This window comes from Lycium barbarum, chromosome 11 (assembly GCF_019175385.1).
Source record: "Lycium barbarum isolate Lr01 chromosome 11, ASM1917538v2, whole genome shotgun sequence".
Classification (NCBI taxonomy): domain Eukaryota; kingdom Viridiplantae; phylum Streptophyta; class Magnoliopsida; order Solanales; family Solanaceae; genus Lycium; species Lycium barbarum.
Window position 1 is genome coordinate 15,755,605 of NC_083347.1, and position 20,514 is coordinate 15,776,118.

General features: G+C 34.6%; 1 protein-coding gene and 1 long non-coding RNA gene across 2 annotated transcripts; one reads left to right on the forward strand and one right to left on the reverse strand.

Annotated features, from left to right (window-relative positions):
- Positions 1 to 4,985: 4,985 nt before the first annotated feature.
- LOC132619475 (putative cell wall protein) lies at positions 4,986 to 5,375 on the forward strand. Its single transcript, XM_060334374.1, has one exon. It carries the CDS (start codon positions 4,986 to 4,988, stop codon positions 5,373 to 5,375), a length of 390 nt encoding a protein of 129 aa, XP_060190357.1.
- A 2,124-nt stretch (positions 5,376 to 7,499) lies between these two features.
- On the reverse strand, positions 7,500 to 13,829 carry LOC132617226 (uncharacterized). Its single transcript, XR_009573681.1, has 2 exons — positions 13,438 to 13,829; positions 7,500 to 7,808 (listed from the first exon to the last, which is right to left on the reverse strand). It is a non-coding gene; the product is annotated as an uncharacterized LOC132617226 (long non-coding RNA).
- Between the last annotated feature and the right edge of the window lie 6,685 nt (positions 13,830 to 20,514).

Genomic DNA, 20,514 nt, shown 5'->3' on the forward strand with positions numbered 1-20,514 from the left:
ATACAAGTTTGAGTCGGCTATATGAATTTTTACCATCTCAATTTAAGCTCAATTCATGTCATTATCATACAACAACAAACTACATCTCTGACATAACTTGATGCAAGATAAAACAAATTGGCAGGAAATTGAACACTTCATAATCATCCCAATGAGGAAATCAGAGCTTATGCAACACTTCGACTTGAAAGGCCCAATTCTCATGAGAGGTAATAATTGTAAGAACCAACAAAAATGCAATTCTCCAGAACTGGAACTGTATGTTCCTCATTAAGTTAATGCCATAGTGTGTGGCTTGTGCATACCAGTCAAAAGAATTACAGTTTCATGGATCAAGCAAAAGAATTTATGCACCACCAGCGCAATTTGATTGGTTATACACTTATAGCAGATTATTATTCTATTTTAATTTTGAGTTTACCATAATAGAGTTTGCATAAACCTGTTATTCTAGCTAGTTAGGTCATCTTCACCAGAAAACTTGAAAAATTTACCCACCGTAAGTAGCTAATTAATGCACAAAACTTAAACGGAGCAAATACCAATCCTAAATACTTGCGAAAAGGGTATCAACTAAACTCCCTTTTTGCCGGAAAATCACATCATATATACTTCCTCGGTCCATTTTTATTTGTCCTGTTTGACTTGACACACCCCTTAAGGAGCCATAAATAGAATGACAATTTTACTATATCAATCCTAAATACTTGCGAAAAGGGTATCAACTAAACTCCCTTTTGCCGGAAAATCACATCATATATACTTCCTCGGTCCATTTTTATTTGTCCTGTTTGACTTGGCACACCCCTTAAGGAGCCATAAATAGAATGACAATTTTACTATATCGTCCCTAATTATTACTAAGTCGTCTAATTGTTGAAATCCATTAGACATATTTTAAAAGTTGTGCAACCACTAATAATTCGTTAAAGTTTCCAAGTCAATAATTAGTAATATAAGGGTAAAATAGGTATGAAATAATAAATTATCTCTTGGTTTTCCAAAGGGACAAGTAAAAGTGAACATCTATTTTTAGTATACATGACAAGTAAAAAATGAACGGAGGGAGTACAAAGTTTTATTTTTATTTCATTTTTTATTTTTTATGTGTATATAGTAAATAATGAACTCCCTTTGATGAAAATTTTGCCTCCGCCATTACATTCACTTAACAACATTGTTGTCCATGGTAGAAAGCCAACCACGCAACGCTTAGGAGATCAAAAGGAAAAAAAACAAGGAGAAATGTGTGGTTATATTGTTGGAAATCTTACCGAAAATACTTGATCACAAAAATTTGTCGGAAAAACACTTGATCACGAACCTTGCATGCAAGAAATTCTTGAAAGCTTGAGGCATGTCACTTAAGACGCTGTCCTTAAGAATATTTCACCCGATATGGGTGTACCCCCGAATTCAACAAGCTCTTCTGGTACAAATCTAGGAGCTAGAATCTAACAAAGATATATTTCATAACGTAGAAAACCCAGCACTAAAGAAAATAAGAAGAATAAGGTATTTTGGTTCTTAGTTTTTCTATCACAAGATGAACACACAAAATATATAGGTCAAAGGAGAGATTATGCCTAAATCATTTGGTTAGCTGCCAACGTTCAAAATTTAAGAGGATTAAATGCCATAAAGGCAATTGGTAATCAACACCATTCATTTGATAAAATTGAATAAAAATAAACGTTGGCAACAGACATAGTTGACCAAAATGAATTGTAGATATTAAGGAGATTAATAAAATGATTATTAATCTTTTGAGATATAATAATTTTTCAACAATCCCCCGCATATCTCAAAAGATTAATAAGAAATAAAATGAAATTTTGCTGGGTTTTCACATATGAGTACAATGCGTCGAATCTGATGTCCCGTTGACTATGAACCAAACCTAGATAAAACAAGATTAAACTTACAAAACAATTGATGAAGTTTATAACTTCTATGAACCAAGAATTCTTTTGTAAGCCTAGAGTTTTATTCGATCACATTATACCCGCACACAGTGGCGGAGCCAGGATTTATGCCAAGGGGGTTCAAAAATATAGAGTAGCCATAAATGAAAAAGCTAAGGGGGTTCAACGTCTACTATATATACATAAAAAATAATTTCCACCTTGTATATACAGTGCAATTTTTCGCTGAAGGGGGTTCGGATGAACCCCCTGGGCTCTTACTAGGTCCGCCACTGCCTGCACAATCTTTGTCGTTATCGCGGTTTTGCGCTAAGAGGCCATGCGCGTGTCCAGGTATTCATAAGTGCTCTAGAAATTCATCACAATTTCATAGGAGCGGCACCACTTCACACTAATATAGTTCCAATCATCAAGCGTCTTCTGCAGAACCACCTATAAAGGATATGAATTGAATTAAGAGTTTATAACTCAACCTCACTTTGCTTTGCAGTTTTGCACAATATTCACACACCATAGGAAGGGACATAATTTAATAGTGCACCTTTGATCAACTATTGACTTGTTATTACCCATATGAACCTAATTCATGGGATCTCCAATCACATAGGTTGGGTTACCATCATTGTTGATCTTCTCAATTGACAAAAGTCTCATTCCCCTCGATGTTTCTTTTAGTACGTGAATCGGCCAAATTCACCTCAGACATCACATAATTGATGGACATGATGACTTAGTTCGTCACACAAAAAATAATTAATATTTCATGAAAGGTCTGATAATTAATTTTGCAGAATCTCAATACCATATCGTTTGACACATAAAATCGACTCTGTCAAACATCACCTTATGACAAAATTCATTCGTTAGTGTCAATTTCATTTTCATATCAAAATAACTTTTTTCTCAATATAAAAGCTACAAAGTTAAAAGCTTGACTTGCACATAAATATATTATATTTACATAATAATAAAATCTGTCATAATTAAACTATTATTTTACCCAAAGTATTTGGAAAAACTTTTCAGTTTCAAGAGTCACATAAATCAAATATTGTGTCTCTGCCTCTATTCCCCACCGAAAGCAAACAATTAGCAATTCTAAATGCTCATATATATTATACAATCTTTAGAGAGTAGATTGTATAAAGAAGTTTGTTTCGATTTATACGTACCTTTACCTTCTTTTTAAAGACTGAGTGGAAACTCTATACCTTTGGATGGGATTAATTAGAATAGTGACTTGGACATTGTCAAAATGATACTCCGTAAGATTAGAGCGTAAATGTCCTTAAGATTGTAGAAATCTTATGGAAAATACTTGATCACGAAACTTGTCGGAAAAATACTTGATCACGAACCTTGCAGAAAATTTTTGAAGGCTTGAGACATGTCACTTAAGACATTGTCCTTAAGGATATTTCACCCGACATGGGTGTAACCCCAGGATTCAACAAGCTCTTCTAGTACAAAACTAGGAGTCCGAATCTAACAAAGATATATTTCATAACGTAGAAAACCCAGCACTAAAGAAAATAAGAAGAATACGGTATTTTGGTTCTTAGTTTTTCTATCACAAGATGAACACAAAATCATATATATAGGCCAGAGAAGAGATTATGTCTAAATCATTTGGTTATCTGCCAACGTTCAAAATTTAAGAGGATTAAATGCCATAAAGGCAATTGGTAATCAAGACCATTCATTTGATAAAATTGAATAAAAAGAAACGTTGGCAACAGACATATTTTACCAAAATGAATTGTAGATATTAAGGAGATTAATAGAATGATTATTAATCTTTTGAGATATAATAGTTTTTCAACATATATTACATTATTTTTTCCTACTCGAGATATATAGTTGTGTGTTTTAAAATAGACTAACCACATATATATATATATATATATATATATATATGATGGTCCCAAGAATTATGTTCTTAAATTAAGGTCATGTCAACAATCACAAGTAGAAAGATTAACTCCTTCCAACCACCTTTTTATGCGAACCAACATGTGAACCTAATTTTTTATTAGCTTGTGCCAAAAAAATGAATATTTTCTATATTTCTAAACAATATATCTTTATGCAATGATTTATAGTCAAATAAAAATATGTGACTTATTCAACACTCAAGTTTAAATGTCTTGTTTTCTTCTTTAAACTCTGTATCCAGTCAAATAGGTTCACATAAATTGAAACGGAGGCAGTAAGATTTAGTTCAGGTTTGGTAGCAGGAGGATAAATTAGCCACTATGAATGCTCTCTCATTGTCATTGTTTGATAACTAGATTTGTGGACGTTTCTTTAAGTTTATCACGATATTCTCAAGTTGAGAAAATCCTTGCTATCTCCAGCTCCTGTATCATTTTGATGGAACTGTCCTTAATCGCCTAGTTAAAAGACAAGAAGGTCCGTGAAATTTTATATCCCAAAAATGATTAACCTGCAATAAAGATACGTAATAATACTTTCATTTATCTCAATTTATGTGATAATATTTTTCTTTTTAATCTGTCTTAGAAAATATCATACTTCCTAATTATTTGAAAATAATTCAACTTTAATTTTTTTATTTTACTCTTAATAAGATGATTTATAGTCACATATCTATGTCTTATGTCAGACTACTTATTTCAATAGTCTTTCTTTCTCACTTAAAGTTCAGTGTCTAGTAAAATACCCAAATATAGCCACATAAATTAGTACAAGGGGTACTACAAACAAGATGGTGCAGTATATTTGCTCACTGAAAAAGCAGATGAGAATTTAAGGCACATTTGTGGGCTGTTGGGGTTTCGCCCGTACCCAAATTCCCCACCATGAAAAAGAATGAAAAACACCTATATATCGTGTATGCCCTACGCATGCATGCACAGTTAAACAAGAACAACAACTCTGTGGCCTAGCTCATAATTCACCGCCAAAAGGCCACCAACTTTGGCACATACTGCTCCTATAAAACCAACATCTTCTCCATCTTACTTTCCATCAATAGTAATTAAGCAACAACATTATTATCATTAGTCCTTGCATCTTAATTAATTCTCTCCCTCGACAATGGCCAACATTATTCATTCCATCATTTCATTCCTTTTCACCCTTGCCATTTTCCTCTCTTTCTCATGGTATGCCTTAGCAGGGCGCGACATCCCAAACACGAATCCTAAAATCAGCGACAAGAAATTACAACCCAACTCGTTCCTACCTCCGTACGATGGCACGGTCCTAATCCCCGGATTTGGTCGGGTTGTTGTCCCTCCTAAAGGCTCTCATGTTAATCCCTTTACCTACAATCCTATCACCGGTACCAATAATGGCAATGGTCTCGTTATTCCAGATCCTGGCTCTGGCTCTGGCATTGGTAATATTCCTGGTGGTGACGATACACTTGTTCCAAACCCTGGAGTCGAAGTCCCTACTGGTGGAACAATTCCTACACCACCATAGATCTCGGAGTCATTGAATTTCTTTACTTTTGATTATTAGCTTATTTATCGTACGTTCATGAAATAATGCATGATTGCATGTGATTTTTAGTTTCTTTAATTGTCGTACTATGCTTTTGTGTTGATTCAGGCTTGACGCTTGTGCGGCTTTCTAGCGTTTCTCAATAAAAATTTCATTGTTTTCCATGTTTCTTTGTGCAAATTAATTATTAGTGACAATAAGTCATTACTTAAATTATTTTTATTGCATGTGGGAAAATAACAATACCTATACCTCAGTTCCATACAAGTTGGGGTCGGTTATATATATTACTCCCTCCGTTTTAATTTATGTGAACACATTTGACTGGGCACGACATTTAAGAAAGAGTGAAGACTTTTGAAACTTATGGTTCAAAATAAGTCTTGAATATTTGTGTGGCTGTAAATCGTTTCATAAAGTGAATTTGTTTCCAAATTAGGAAAGAGGTCATTCATTTTGGCGCGGACTAAAAAGAAAATAGGTTCACATAAATTAAAACAGAGGGAGTATATGAATTCTCACTGAGGAAATCAGAGCTCAAAACTTCGAATTGAAAGGCCCAATTCTCATGAAAGTTGGAGTAATAATAATTGTAAGAAGGGTCATTGGCACTTATGCCCTATTTTATTCTGGTCTTTAAACTTTGCCTCTCATAACAAACAAGTTTATTTCGCGAGACATATGTTTATATTTTCGCATCATTATATCTCACAAGTTATGCCTTTGCCCTTAAAGAACTTATGTCCCACTAAGCATAAGTTCAATTACTAAAGGACAAAAATTTAAGACCAGCCCATTTGAAGGTCAAATCGTGCAATTTTTTCTTGTAAGAACTGACTACGAGAACCAACAAAATGCAATTCCAGAACTGGATGTCTGTTCCTCATTAATTTAATGCCGCTGTGGCTTGCGCATTAAGCATTTTACCAGTGATACAAATTAGGAGGATATGGCCCATTTGGCGGAGGTGTAAAGGCCGTACAAGTTTCTTGAAAGAATTACAGTTTCATTCTTTTGTCATATATGATTTAACCAAAGGATTTTAAATGATATAAGCATGGATCATGCAAAAGAATTTACGCACCACCAGTGCAATTTGATTGGTTATAGACTTATAGCAGATTATTACTCTTAATTTTGAGGTTACCATACTAGAGTTAGCATAAACCTGTTGTCCAAGCTAGCGGTCATCTTAACCTGAAAACGTGAAAAATTTACACACCATAAGTAGCTAATGCACAAATCTTAAACGAAGCAAATTCAGACCTAAACACTTGTGAAAATGGTATCAAGTCAACTCCCTTCGCCGGAAAATCACATTATATATACTAAGTAATTTTTTTTATGTATAGAAGTAAACTATGAACTCCATTGGTGAAAATCCTTTCTCCTGTCCTCCGCCTCTGCATTCACTTAACAACATTGTTAACTACGGAAGAAACCCAACCACCCAAGGCTTAGGAGATCAAATGGAAAAAAACAACGAGAAATGTGTGGCCATATTAAATTAACTTTGTCTACTCGAGATATATAGTTGCGTGTTCAAAAATAAGACTAACCATATGATGGTCCCAAGAAAAATGCTCTTAAATTAAGGTCATGTTAACAACCACAATGTAGAAATGTTAGTTAACTCCTTTCAACCACTTTTTTACGCGAATAGATGCCATTTGATGTCTTTCTCAATATAATGTTCAATAACTCAATTTTCTTGCTGGAAAGGACATGTAAGAGGTAGAAAATGGTGACTTAAAAGCATATCAGTAATTACAATATTCTACCTGATGCTACTTGTCACTTGTGTCTAAATCTTCTAGACCAAACATGATACTCCCAAATACATTAGCTCTTTCAGCCATACTGTTAGTCATTTTACCAGAATAAAATTAGAAACAAACAAAAGTAGCTCCTCCCCAACTACTTTTACACTTCCAGCAGCCATCTGCAGGGTTTATCAACGTCGAAAAAAAAGTTACTTACCAAAAGATTAATACTAGTATTTAAAACTTTTGACTTGGAAGATATTTGATTTAAGAAAATCATACTAAAATAGATGCTTTTGAGTCCCCATCAATGTGACCAAGTTGAAAAGAATGAAGATGATTTCAGATCAGTAAAGGAGATACTAGTAGCTGTCAATTGAGCATCAGAATTTCAGTGTTATGCACATGTAATTTGTGTGATCAGGCACATCCAAAAAACTAACCCAATGTTATATGTATATTATATATAAGTACATCAATTAGGTAAGTCATGTGGCACAGAAGAATTTGACACATATCACCAGTGCAAAGACTTCATTCCTTCTAGATATCTCAGTCCAAGATGAAAACAATCCTTAAACTGCCGTAAACCAGCAGCTGTGTCATAAGAGCTTGCAATCTCTTGATCTGGATATAGATTATCATTAACCTGAAAATTAAGACAAAATTAATGGTCAAAAGATTAGTTCACAAGAAAATGGGATAATTGCAAGCTTCCATCCATGAGTTTGGGGTGGGGTACAGTCTGCGAGTTCTATATGCATATGTAAATGCTTTGACATAAATATTTTAATCGACAATACAATGACCGCCCATTTATGTTTCAACGGTAGCAACCATACTTCATGTATTTCAACTTTCATAAAGTCCCAACTTTTCCAAGTTGGAGGAGATATCTCTTCACTCCTTCCCTAAGTGCATGCGTCTTTGGAAAGTGGAGATTCACGGAAAACTCAAGAGGCCCGACATCTTTGCACTTGCCAAAATATCAGGTGAATTCACCAGCCATACTTGCACTGGAGAGCCTCAAATAGCAAAGCAATCCTCAAATGTCTTCTCTTTTTTCTTTTTTTCCATTTCATTTTATCTTTACCTTCTGATGTTTCATTTTCATGCTGTGGTTAAAGCAAAGTAGATTTGCACATTTATCTTTAGTTTTGAGTATTATAACAGTTAAATAGATTACCTAGAGCTTCTCAATAGCCTAAACAACAATAACAACAACTACGCCTCAATCCCAAACAAGTTAGGGTCAGGTCTATGAATCCTCACTTCTCCCTAAGCTAAACTCATGTCATCATCAATCTCTACTGTTTTTTTTTTATTTCTTAAAACACGGCAATAGCTAATGATTCAGAAGTCATGATTGACTTTTCTCTGTAAATACTTCGCAGCAGTTTGCTGCTCTTTAATACGACAGTACTTTTTACCAATAAAAGAAAAGTAATTATAATAGCAATAAATATTAGAAATTCTGTAACAAATAAAAATATCAGAGTCTCTCACCTAGGATTTGAACTTGTAACCTAAGGCAAATTTGAACCCCTTTAACTACTACACTAGAACATTCTCTTATTTTCAATAGCCTAAACAAACAAAAAATTGTGAACATCATTCCCGAAATGAGCTAGCTGACAACTTGACCAGAAAGGTAACTGTGATTGTCCGGGCTAGCTTGTGCACACCTCGACTAGTTTCATGGGGTACCTACTACCTCCCACCAACACAGGTACCAGATAACTCTATCCGCCAAGGCTTTGAAAGATGGAAAGAAATCACCCAATGTTTTGTCTCTGCTGGAATTGAAACCTGAGACCTCATGGTTCTCATCCCACTTCACTGACCACTAGACCACACCCTTAGGATACAACTTCATTATACTAATAATTAACGACCTCAAGAACAACTAGATCCAAACTTCAATTTGCAACCAATGTGTCTCGTAATAGCATCACCTAACAAGATCTCCATCATTTTAGGCAATTACAGGTTCGATATGCTTGTAAACTTAAAGCCAAAAACCACCATCAAAATAAGTTGGTTGAGGAACAAACCAAAGACATCATAGTAAAGTTCAGAATATACAAGGATACTCATAGTACAAAAGATCTAGATTGGGATGAAATGAAATGAAATGGAAGTTCCAGCCCATTATTCCACTCTTAGTTCAACTAAATTGTTGCAAACAACTATTCACCCTCGTCACGCCCCAAAACACACTGGCACTACCCTAGAATGCACTCAACAACTTAAACACCTTAAGTTGTCTAACCCTTTTCCTAGAAAACCTCTTCATCAAAAGAATCTTCTAGGGAACAGAGTTTCTTTTCCTAAACATTCACCTATTTTGCATGAACCCTTTTTCCAGCATTAACATACAAATAGGTGCTTCCCACTTATTTTTCAAAACATATGCAAAAGCTGGAAAAACAAACTCTTATCTTATTAATTATATGGCATACTCAAATTCGATTACATAGATATCCATGTTACATGGAAGTTTTTCGCCCATGCGGTTATTCATATATATATCCTAGCTACTTTAATGGGTAGAGTATTTTGGGAAGAACAGTATGTTAGGAAGATTGAAGGTTGGAAATTTTGGTATTTGTTGCAAGTATGACCATGAAGAATTAAATTTAAAAAATCCACATAGACACCCTCTGTTATCCACACCATACATGAGTTATGAGTCTAATTAATTATTCTTTTGTTTAAAATTATATAGAAATAATACTAATTCTATTTTTTCTTTTGGATATTGCAATAAGTAGGATAATTTTAATTCCACTTGCAAATTATCACTGAAAACACATTTGGGAAGGAAAGAACAATCACTTTTTAGTAGCACAGCGATATGGATAGGGTAAGCTAGAGAATCTTAGTACCTGCAGTGCTGAGGGTAGGGTGAGAATAGAAAGTTTCCAAGTAAAGGTTCTTTAACCCCATTTCCATAGGACATCACAATTTGGCATTGCCATCAGCCACCAATCAATCTGGTTGCATAAATCATTCGCAAAAACTTCTCTGCACTGGCTCACTCTTTAATTTGCCAAAAAGATAACTACCAAACGTTTTGCACTTACCAAATAATAGAAGACTAATACAAAATTTCATAAAGTTCAAGAATTGAAATCAACCCACTCATGAGGCTGTTTCTCAAACATAAAGAGTTTCGAGGCATAGAGATTGTGCAATTGTATCCGACTTTCTAATCATCTTTTATCAGGCTAAATTTCATATAAGTTCAATTTTAAACACCTTTTACTTGGCTCTGTTTCAATCAGGAGAACAGTTTTCATTTTCAGCTCTTCTGGAAAAAAAAATAGGAAACTATATTTATTTGCTAGTAATGCGGAAACTTATTTAGTGAATTCAGAAGTTTTTCTTCTTTTCATACAAAGATGAAGCAAAAATTATTCACAGACCCTGAAGAACAATGATTCTCCATAAATTAAAACTCAAGCATCTAATACCAATACAACTACAGAAAGAGATTTGTTATTTCTTGGGTTAGTTTCTCCAAGTGAGTTTGGCGAACAATAAGTCCAACACACAGAAGGAAATGTAAAAAGAATCTGATCCTGTTTCCATCTAAAACCATGGCACCGCGCATACTGGATACAGTCGAGTTTTCCCTCATCCTTTGAGTATGTTTATCACTCCATATATAAAAAGCAGATTACCATAACCAGGAGAGATTGTTAAAGAGAGATAATTTAGAATGCCAGGTTAAAGTAGCTACATCAGAGTCCTTTTAATAGGTACTCCTTAACCTAATACGTGCGTGCTCTCAAATGCATCATAAGTCATACCAAATATGACAATTATAGATGGAGCAATAACTTATTGACAACTAAGAAGATAATATAAAACATAATTCGAGGTTTAATTGAATTAATTAATGTTAAATTTCCCTATTCAGAAATTTGAAAAAATAATGGAAGACTGAAATGAAATGCTTTTTGCCTCATCACATAGTATGGATCATAAAACATGGAAAGGAATTAAAAGAAAGGGTCTACAAATTTGTATCTTTAGGAAACAAAAAAGGTGTATGCATTTCCTAGATATAGTTGACCGCATTCCAGTTATTGACTGTACACTCCATGAAAAATGGCCACTTTAGTGTATCTCCCGTAACTGCTATTTATGAGGATAGAGTCTATGTAAATGATCCAAATGGCAGCTTTACACATTGTGCCTAATAACAATTATACTACTTTCTACTTTTTCTTCCAAGAAAGTCACTGAAGCGATTTAAAAAATTCCAAGAAAGGACACCAATCATGAGTTGCATTGAGATAGATAAACTTCACCAATTAGACTCTGAGACTTCAATAGAATGAATGAAATAGAAACCATATTGTACCATCACAAGAGGAGACAAAATAACACATAGAAGCTGGCTACTGGAAATAGATAAGTTACTACTTTTTTCTTTTCTTTTCGAAACTGAGATAAATTTCTACTATTAAGGCCTTTTATATTCAAGCTAAACATCCCTTCATTAAAGTACCATTAACTGGAGATTTCTTTTTTCCAAATTAACAGTTTTTTTATAACCGTGGTGTCCGGGCCAGCTTGCTCGCGCACCTTGACTAACACGAGATACCTGCTACCTCCCACCAACAAGAAGTACCAAGTATCAGGTACAACTCTGTCCACCAAGGCTAGGACATATGGAAAGAAATCACCTAGTGTTTTTGTCTCGATGTGAACCTTTTCCAAATTAACAATCCGGATACCATTCCGAGCCAAAGACTGTTGATATTCTCAACACAACTTTTTAGCAAGGATATGATCTTAAACTCAATTTCAGTTAAGAAGGTATCAAATTTCTTCATTCTACAATTCACTAGGCAAAATCCAAATTAACCAAACACTTGGATAATAAAATATATCTTCACAAGCTTACAGCACTTGGGGTCATTCAAAACCCCCATGAAATGAGCTTTCCAATTGATGCAGGTGACACAAACCAATTCGTCATAGATTATGAAAATTAAAAAAAGAAAAAATTACACTTTGTCAAATCAATTGTACAACTAATATGTCCTCCCATATTCTCATGTTTCTAAAGCAAGATTTTCGGCAAGAAACCCCACTAAAAAGGCAAAAATAAACTTAGGAACAAATAAAGGTTGAGTCTTTTATTGAATCAAAAAATTCAGGCATCGTCAATCTCCCATAATTTCGAACCCCAACATTCACATTACCCCACACAATATAACGAAAAGGGTAGCAAAAGAAACAAGAATGGCTAAAGGGGGTTGCTAAGAATCACCTCAAAATCCGACCATTTTAAGAGAATGTAACAGAGGAAACAAAAGACTAGGAAGAGGAAAAGCTAATCAACAAATACAAAGAATTTGGTGGATGCACTTTCTCAAATCAATTGTACAATTCTAAAGCAAGATTTTCACCAAGAAACCCACAGAAAAGCAAAAATAAACTTATTCGAACAAACAAAAGCTTGAAACTTTTATCTAATCAAAAGGTTCAGGCATCATCAATCGCCCATAATTTCAAACCCCAACATTCACATTACTCAACCCCCCCCCCCCCCCCCCCCCCCCACACACACACACACAAACAAATATGTAAATGTGAAAGGACAGAAAAGAAGGAAAAGGGCAGCAAAAGAAACAAAAAGACTAAAAGGGGTAGCTGAGAATCATTTGTATATGTCCTAGAAGTAATATATTCTCAGATTTCTAAAGCAAGATTTCAGCAAGAAACCCACTAAATAGCAAAAATATACTTAGTAACAAATAAAGGTTGAGCCTTTTATCTAATAAAAAGGTTCGGGCATCATCAATCTCCCATGATTGCGAACCCCAACATTCACATTATCACACACACACACACACACACACAAAAAAAAAAAAATATGTTCAAGCTCAAATGCAATGTGAAAGGACATAAAAGAAGGAAAAGGGTAGCAAAAGAAACAAAGAAAATAAAGGAGATAAAAAGGGGGTTGCTGAGAATCACCTCAAAATAAACAACAAATATGTCCTAACATATACTCAGGTTTCTAAAGCAAGATTTTCAGTAAGAAACACATTAAAAGGCAAAAATAAACTTAGGAACAAATAAAGGTTGAGCCTTTTATCTAATCAAAATGTTCAGCCACCATCAGTGTCCCATAATTTCGAACCCCAACATTCGCATTACCCCGCACACACACACACAAAAAAAAAAAAAAAAAAAAAAAACTACTAAAAGGGCAGCAAAAGAAACAAGAATTACTAATAGGGGTTGCTAAGAATCACCTCAAAGTCCGAGCATTTTGAAGAGAATGTAAGAGAGGAAACAGAAGAATAGAAAGAGGAAAAGATAATCAACAAATACAAAGAATTTGGTGGAACCGTGATTTCTATTCACAGCCTTCTTTGTCTCTTTGTTTAACTCCACCTTCGCCATTATTCACAATCAATACTGCAAATCAAAAAATAGATCTATCTTGGCTTTTGCTTCTCTTTTTTTCTTTTTTTTCTTTTTTTTTTTTTTTGGTTGTATACCGGTGTTTTGTTTGTTGGGGCACTTTTGCTGGAAGGCCACTTCGAAAATTTATTAGCAAAATGGCCATAAGTTTTCTGAAATTTGGGAAAGGCCACCATTTATTACGTCAGAATTGATAATACCAGAAGTTGTCAAACCTAGCCTCAAAATTTTGAAAAATAAACTTTGGCCCCCAACCCCCAACATTTTAGTTACCCAAAAAAACAAAACTAAATATTTCCCTCCAAAAGCTCCCTATTCCATATTCCGTTTCCGGCCAAAATTCCGGCATTTCGTCGGAAAATCAGTCCCCAACGACTGAAAGCTTCTCTATTTCAACCATTTTAATAAAAATCCGTAGAAATCATTGAAAAGGGTCTTTCCAATTGTTGTAAAAGCTCAGTTTTCCGACGAAACCTCCGGCCTCATTCCGACATTGGAGTTCGTTTTAGGAATACAGATTCTCTTTTGTATTCAATCCGCCATTGTTGTAACCGGTAAGAGCTTTATCCCTGCTCTTTTTCATTCTGAATCTGGTGTTGTTCGTCGCCAGTCATAGACCACTGTCATCGACGAGTCATAGACCATAGTCATAGTCTATTATAGAATTATTATGGCGTCGATTGCAGAATATATTATAGTAGGTAGTGATTACGTGGGTAAATGAGAGGAGACCCCAAAATGTTGGAGTTGGATTTCTTCTAGCAAGGTGACAGTTCCGATTGTCGTGCGTCGCAATGGTACGTTCAACGACCTAGTTACGAGCGTAATCGAAAGCGGGGAGCTAAATTGTGGCCCCAATGACTTGCGCATTAGTTATATGATTAATGCCCTTCCCGTGAGGGGAAACATACATCCTTCTTTCATAACGAATGATAGGCATGTGGGATTGTACATGCTTGATGGTGCTCCTGATGGTTCTAGGCCTGTTTTAAGAATAAATGTTGTTGAGAGTTCCCAAAAAGCTTCTACTTCAGCTGCACCACCCCCACACCCACCATAGCTGCCATCCGATAACAATTCAATACAATATGAGGGCATGGGTGATCCTTTAATGGATACAGATGATCCTAATAGTGATGACGAAGAGTGTGATGGAGGCGACGAGGGTGATGGGCAGCCAAGTGGTTCACAAAGCAACCACAACTTCAATGGTGGAACCGGTTTCTACCATGGGCAAACATTCGAGAACAAGGAGTATTTAAAGGTTTTGTTGAAGCAAGCTGCAATAAAGACCCCATTCTATTTTAAACCGAACAAAAGCAATAACAAATATTATAAGGTGGAATGAACAAATATTATATGCTTGGACAATTATAAACCAACCAGTAATAAACTACATTAATCTATAATAACTCAAAGCCCAAGAATATTATAGATGACATTGGTCGATGCTAAACTTGAGAAATAAAGTCTACTTTTGGAATGAGAAGCCTACTGAATTTGCACTATTCTAACGGACAAAAAAATAATTTAAAAATAGATTAAATACCAAATACCAAATTGCACAAATCTAAGTGATCGTGGATAAGTATATCATAAATCGGCGGTTGTCAATAGCTAACTGTCATCATTTAGGCTCGACTTCACGCATGGTCAACAATCATCCACATGGTGTGTATATATATATATATATATATATATATATATATATATATATATATAGAGAGAGAGAGAGAGAGAGAGAGAGAGAGACTAAGGCCAGTATTTGTCTAAAAAGGCCAAAAATAAATAAAATTAATTAAATAAAAAGACTTGATCCTATTTAAACATTATAATAACACTTTAATACATCATATATGAGTCCGCATCTATTAGACACATGATCTAAAGAGTTTTAGGACACCTAATGGTCCTTAAATCACTAATATTAGCCTAAAGGCCAAAAATAAATAAAAAAGACTTGCTACTATTTAAACATTATAATAACACTCTAATAAATCATATGAGAGTCCTCATCCACTAGACACATGATCCAAAGAGTTTTTGGACACCTAGTGATCCTTAAATCACTAATATTAGTTTAAAAAGCCAAAAATAAATAAAATAAAAAGACTTGATCCTATTTAAACCTTATAATAACACTTTAATACATCATATGAGAATCCCCATCCATTAGACACACGATCCAAAAAGTTTTAGGGCACCTAATAGTCCTTAAATCACTAATATTAGTCTAAAAAAGCCAAAAATAAATAAAATAAAATAAATAAAAAGACTTGATACTATTGAAACATTATAATAACACTTTAATGCATCACATGAGAGTCCCCGTTCATTAAACACATGATCCAAAGAGTTTAATCACAAGTAATGGTGTCCTTAGAACAATGTTGTGCTTTGAGAACAATAACTTATTGTCAGATTAATTGGATAGTAGTGATATGATTACCGTTAATTATGCTTAAACTCTTTGGATCATGTGTCTAGTGGATGGGGACTCTCGTATGATGTATTAAAGTGTTATTATAATGTTTAAATAGTATCAAATCTTTTTTATTTATTTTTGGCTTTTTAGACTAATATTAATGATTTAAGGACCATTAGGTCTCCTAAAACTCTTTGGATCATGTGTCTAATGAATGGGGACTCTCATATGATGTATTAAAGTGTTATTATAATGTTTAAACAGGATCAAGTCTTTTTATTTATTTTATTTTATCTTTTTTAAACTAATATTGGTGATTTAAGGACCATTAGGTGTCCTAAAACTCTTCGGATCATGTGCCTAATGGATAGGGACTCTCATATGATGTATTAAAGTGTTATTATAATATTTAAATAGTATCAAGTCTTTTTATTTATTTTATTTTATTTATTTTTGGCTTTTTTCAGATTTGGGGTTTGGGGTAAGGATTTGGGGTTAGGGTATTCATTTTTTTTTTGGTCTGTTGGACGTGCAAATTTAGCAGGCTTCTCGTTCCAATAGTCACCTTTATTCCCGTGATTTATAATCAACCTTAAAGGTCCATCATAGATCGCGTCAATGAGTTATTACAGATCATAGTCGTTTATCATCAGTTAAGTCTATTAATATACCTACTGATACGCTCAAATTACACCTATTAATGGCATAAAGCGAACGTTGTCAAATATAGTAATCTAAACAAGGTTGGGGCGAATCCCACAGGGAATATGGAGAGAAAAGGGTACTAATTGTATGCGATACTAGTCTTTAAAGGCTTTAATCCTATTCCGAATAGTTTGAAAAGAGATTTGGTTTGTATTCGCTATTTTGAAGTGTTTGGAATTTGTTTGGATTTGGAGAACCAAAGTTGTGTCCCCGCGATGATTAGATGTTATGCTATGGGTGTCAATATGATATATTTCTAATGGGTCGGCGTTATATATGCACTTAACCTCTAATGCACTTTCTAATATTTTCCAATAGTTAGAAAGTATTTATTTTCATGATTTTCCCAAATGCAGAAAAGTTGTAAATAAGATTGATTAAATATGCCAAGTAGAACTCATCTTATCCCTAAGCGAGTTCATTAAACGAGGGTTAGTGCTCCGAGTCCTTGTTATATTATTTCAAATTACACCCTAGTTCATCTTTTCAAATAAACTAGAGTTTGTGCATGAACAAGTGTTTGCAACCACTAATGTACAATGAATACGAGAAATAATAAAACACATTACAACCCATTATATATATATACAATGTTAGACACCCATTACATAGCACCCATCATTTGGGTCCACAACTTTGATTAAAGAAACTACTCACACATTATGGTCTCGAAAGTAGGGTGCAATAAATGAGACATAAAGCTTACAAAGTGTGATAAAGATGATGGAAAATGGAATCTTGTTGTCTTCACTAAGCTCCAAAAGGGGAGTATTCAATGCTCACCCACCAATGGAAGTTTGTTCACGTGGTTACAATTAAAATTGGCTGCCAAAAAAAAACCTAAAATGTTCTTTAAATAGGCTCCAAAAAACGCACAGCAGCGACTGACAAAATTGCCCCCGATAGCAAGATCAACGGACCGTTGATCGTTCGACGATCCGTCAATTTCTTCGTCCTTTGTACCTTCAGCAATGTGTTCCATTTGACGGTGCCGTCGACCAGTTCGACGCTCCGTCGAGTATTCCGTCTTTCTCTCTTCTTGTTGATAGATCCTGATTGACGACACAAACGACGAAGCATCGATCAGTTCGACGCTTCGTTGATGTCTCCGTCCTTTGTCGTCTTCAACTTTTTCATCACTGGAAAATCGAGCTTGTCGACGCTTCAAAAGACGGTTCGTCGGCTGATCGACGGAATGTCGATTCTTCATTTCTGGCCAATTTTTCCTTTGTTCTTTGCTTTTTGCTTTTGGGCCATTGTTTTCCTAAAACACAACAAAACATATTAACAAGAACCAGACTTACTTGAAAACAACCAAAATTCATAGTAAAAAGGTGTCGAATGTGCCACAAATCCGCGGCACATCACCTACCACACTTAGCTTTATTTCGACGGTTAGAAAACAAATGCAAATATAAAAAAGGACATAAATAAAATACAACACAAGAAATATGAACAACAACCATATATTTAATTTCATTGCAATATGAAAGCCCAAAAGCTTCCATCATCAACTTTCACCAGTGAAAGCTTTGCAAAATACTTACAATAAAAATAAACACATGGCATCGGTTAAGTGAAACATCACCTAATGGCTAAATTTGATCAGTTTGATTAGACGTGGAAACTGCAGAATTATGAAAGGTACTCATTATGCTGCTCAGTTCCCCATGATAAGGGTTTTACTTGAGGAGTATAAACCTCCAAAAGGAAGACTAATATCATAACGGTGAAATATCATAGACCAACTAAACGGTATATTATAAATCCACTTAGAGTCCATGATAAACTATACAAAGTTGATTAATATTGAACTTGCATTCAGAATTCAGAATTCAGAATTCAGAACTAATACAATAAAAATACATTAAAATTTAAATATATCAAGTGGGATCCTATCTCAAATATCGACACGTTATTTTATTGTGACCAGCCCCCTTGCAAATCGAGCACTTGTTTCTCTTTCCTTTACTACTTCCTTTGGGCTTGAAAGTTTCTGTGATGCCAGGAATACGCTTAATTCTCTTTCTTCCAAGTTTGGGCTCATACCTGGGTGGAGGAATGTACATGTTTGTATACTTCTCTAGCACTTCCCATTCTGACTCTAGAGGGACTATATAACTAGTTTCAGCAAATGCAAGAATGTAAGATTGAACTTTATACATAGGCGAAGAATACTCGTAGATGTTTGAACCATAATCAACACCATACTTCAATCTCAATGCTGCCATCGCATGAGCGCACAGTAGTTTCACCAAGTCATACTCTCACACGAACATGTTTTGTTCAGTAGATTGACTTTGGCAGTTAGGCCACTGCCGACTACGGTGAACTCATCGGCCTCCTCGTTTATATTATTGACAAACAAGGAGTCTCCCTCATTCATTTTTTCCCTTATCGTCTTTTCAGCCGACGACACAAATAAATTGATTGAACCGTTGATATCTGCACGCCTCTGCCTGGAAATTTTAGTAAACCTCCTAGAAATGGAAGTGAATAAGACAGTCACCGATCTATATACAAACAATAGAGTGGCTTGATCAACCACGATAGAAAAACAAGAATAATCGATCAAAAGTCTAGTAATAGGCCATAATGCATTTGCAAAAATAAAAAACAAACAACGGAAGATCGAAACAAGCAAAATAAGTATGAAGCTCAAAATGCTCCGATGGAGTTCAAAATAAAAGAAAGTACACGGGGACGGCGGCTGAAGAATATTGAAGCTTGGGGGAGAGCAAGAATGGTTGGAAGCTTGAGAGATTTTTAAATTTGGGAAAGTGAAAAGACTGATGAGAGAGAGAGGGATTTTCTATATCTTAATAGAAGTGAGTGGGACTAAAGTGTATGTTTTAAAAAACCCCAACTTTCTAAAACTATAAAAGGCACCCCATTTCCCCTTTTCTAAATCCTAATTCCGATAATTAATTCAAAAAGAAAATGAGTGGCCTTTTACTTAAAGCAAGACTCAAAGTGGCCTATTCCCCAAATCTTCTCTTGTTTGTTGGGGGATTGAGGTGAAGAGGACACTCAAGTCTTCAATTAAAAAAAAGGGACAAGTGGGTCCTTTTTTTTCTTTTTTCTTTTTACTCACTTAAACACTAATTAAGTAAAATGGGGTCATATTAGATATTTAGAACTTTGAAAAAGGGAGTCAATTGGGGGATTGAATTAAAAATGACAAATGAGTTTGTCAATTGAGTGTGAGTCCTTTAAGTTTAAAAATTAGGTAGAAGGGACAATTAACTAATTAATGTTAATGAGGTCAAACTTCATTAAGAAACCTTTTTCAGCAACCCTTAAACTTTTTACTTTTACACTTTTACCTCTACACTTATTACATCAAAATAACGGTGGAAAAAACAAACCCGCCATTTTTTCTTAGTCTTCTTCCCATGTCTCTAGCCATTAATGCTCAACCTATCTTCCTCCTCCTCCTCCTTATTTTTCTTCTTCTTATTCTTCTCTAGGAATCTAACTCTCCCAAAACAATTTTAAATAGTAGATCCAAGATTGTATTTGTGTTTTTGTTGAGAAGATTTGTAGAGAAAAATTGTGGAAAAAAATATCAAAATATTATTGGGTTTGTTGGACTGCATTTGCTTAGTTTTTGAGCTTGGAATTACTTCAAAGAACCATTCATTAATTATTGGTAAGTGAAAAAGATTAATTTTTGTGCATTCTTCAGCTGGGTTTAGCGAACCTAATCTGGTTGTTTCTGTCGACAACTTTCGTAGTTGTCCGGACAACTTCGAAAGTTGTTGACTTAAACAAT

Excerpts from the sequence above, each read along its gene's own strand:
- LOC132619475 (XM_060334374.1), top strand. The coding sequence starts at position 4,986 with ATGGCCAACATTATTCATTCCATCATTTCATTCCTTTTCACCCTTGCC.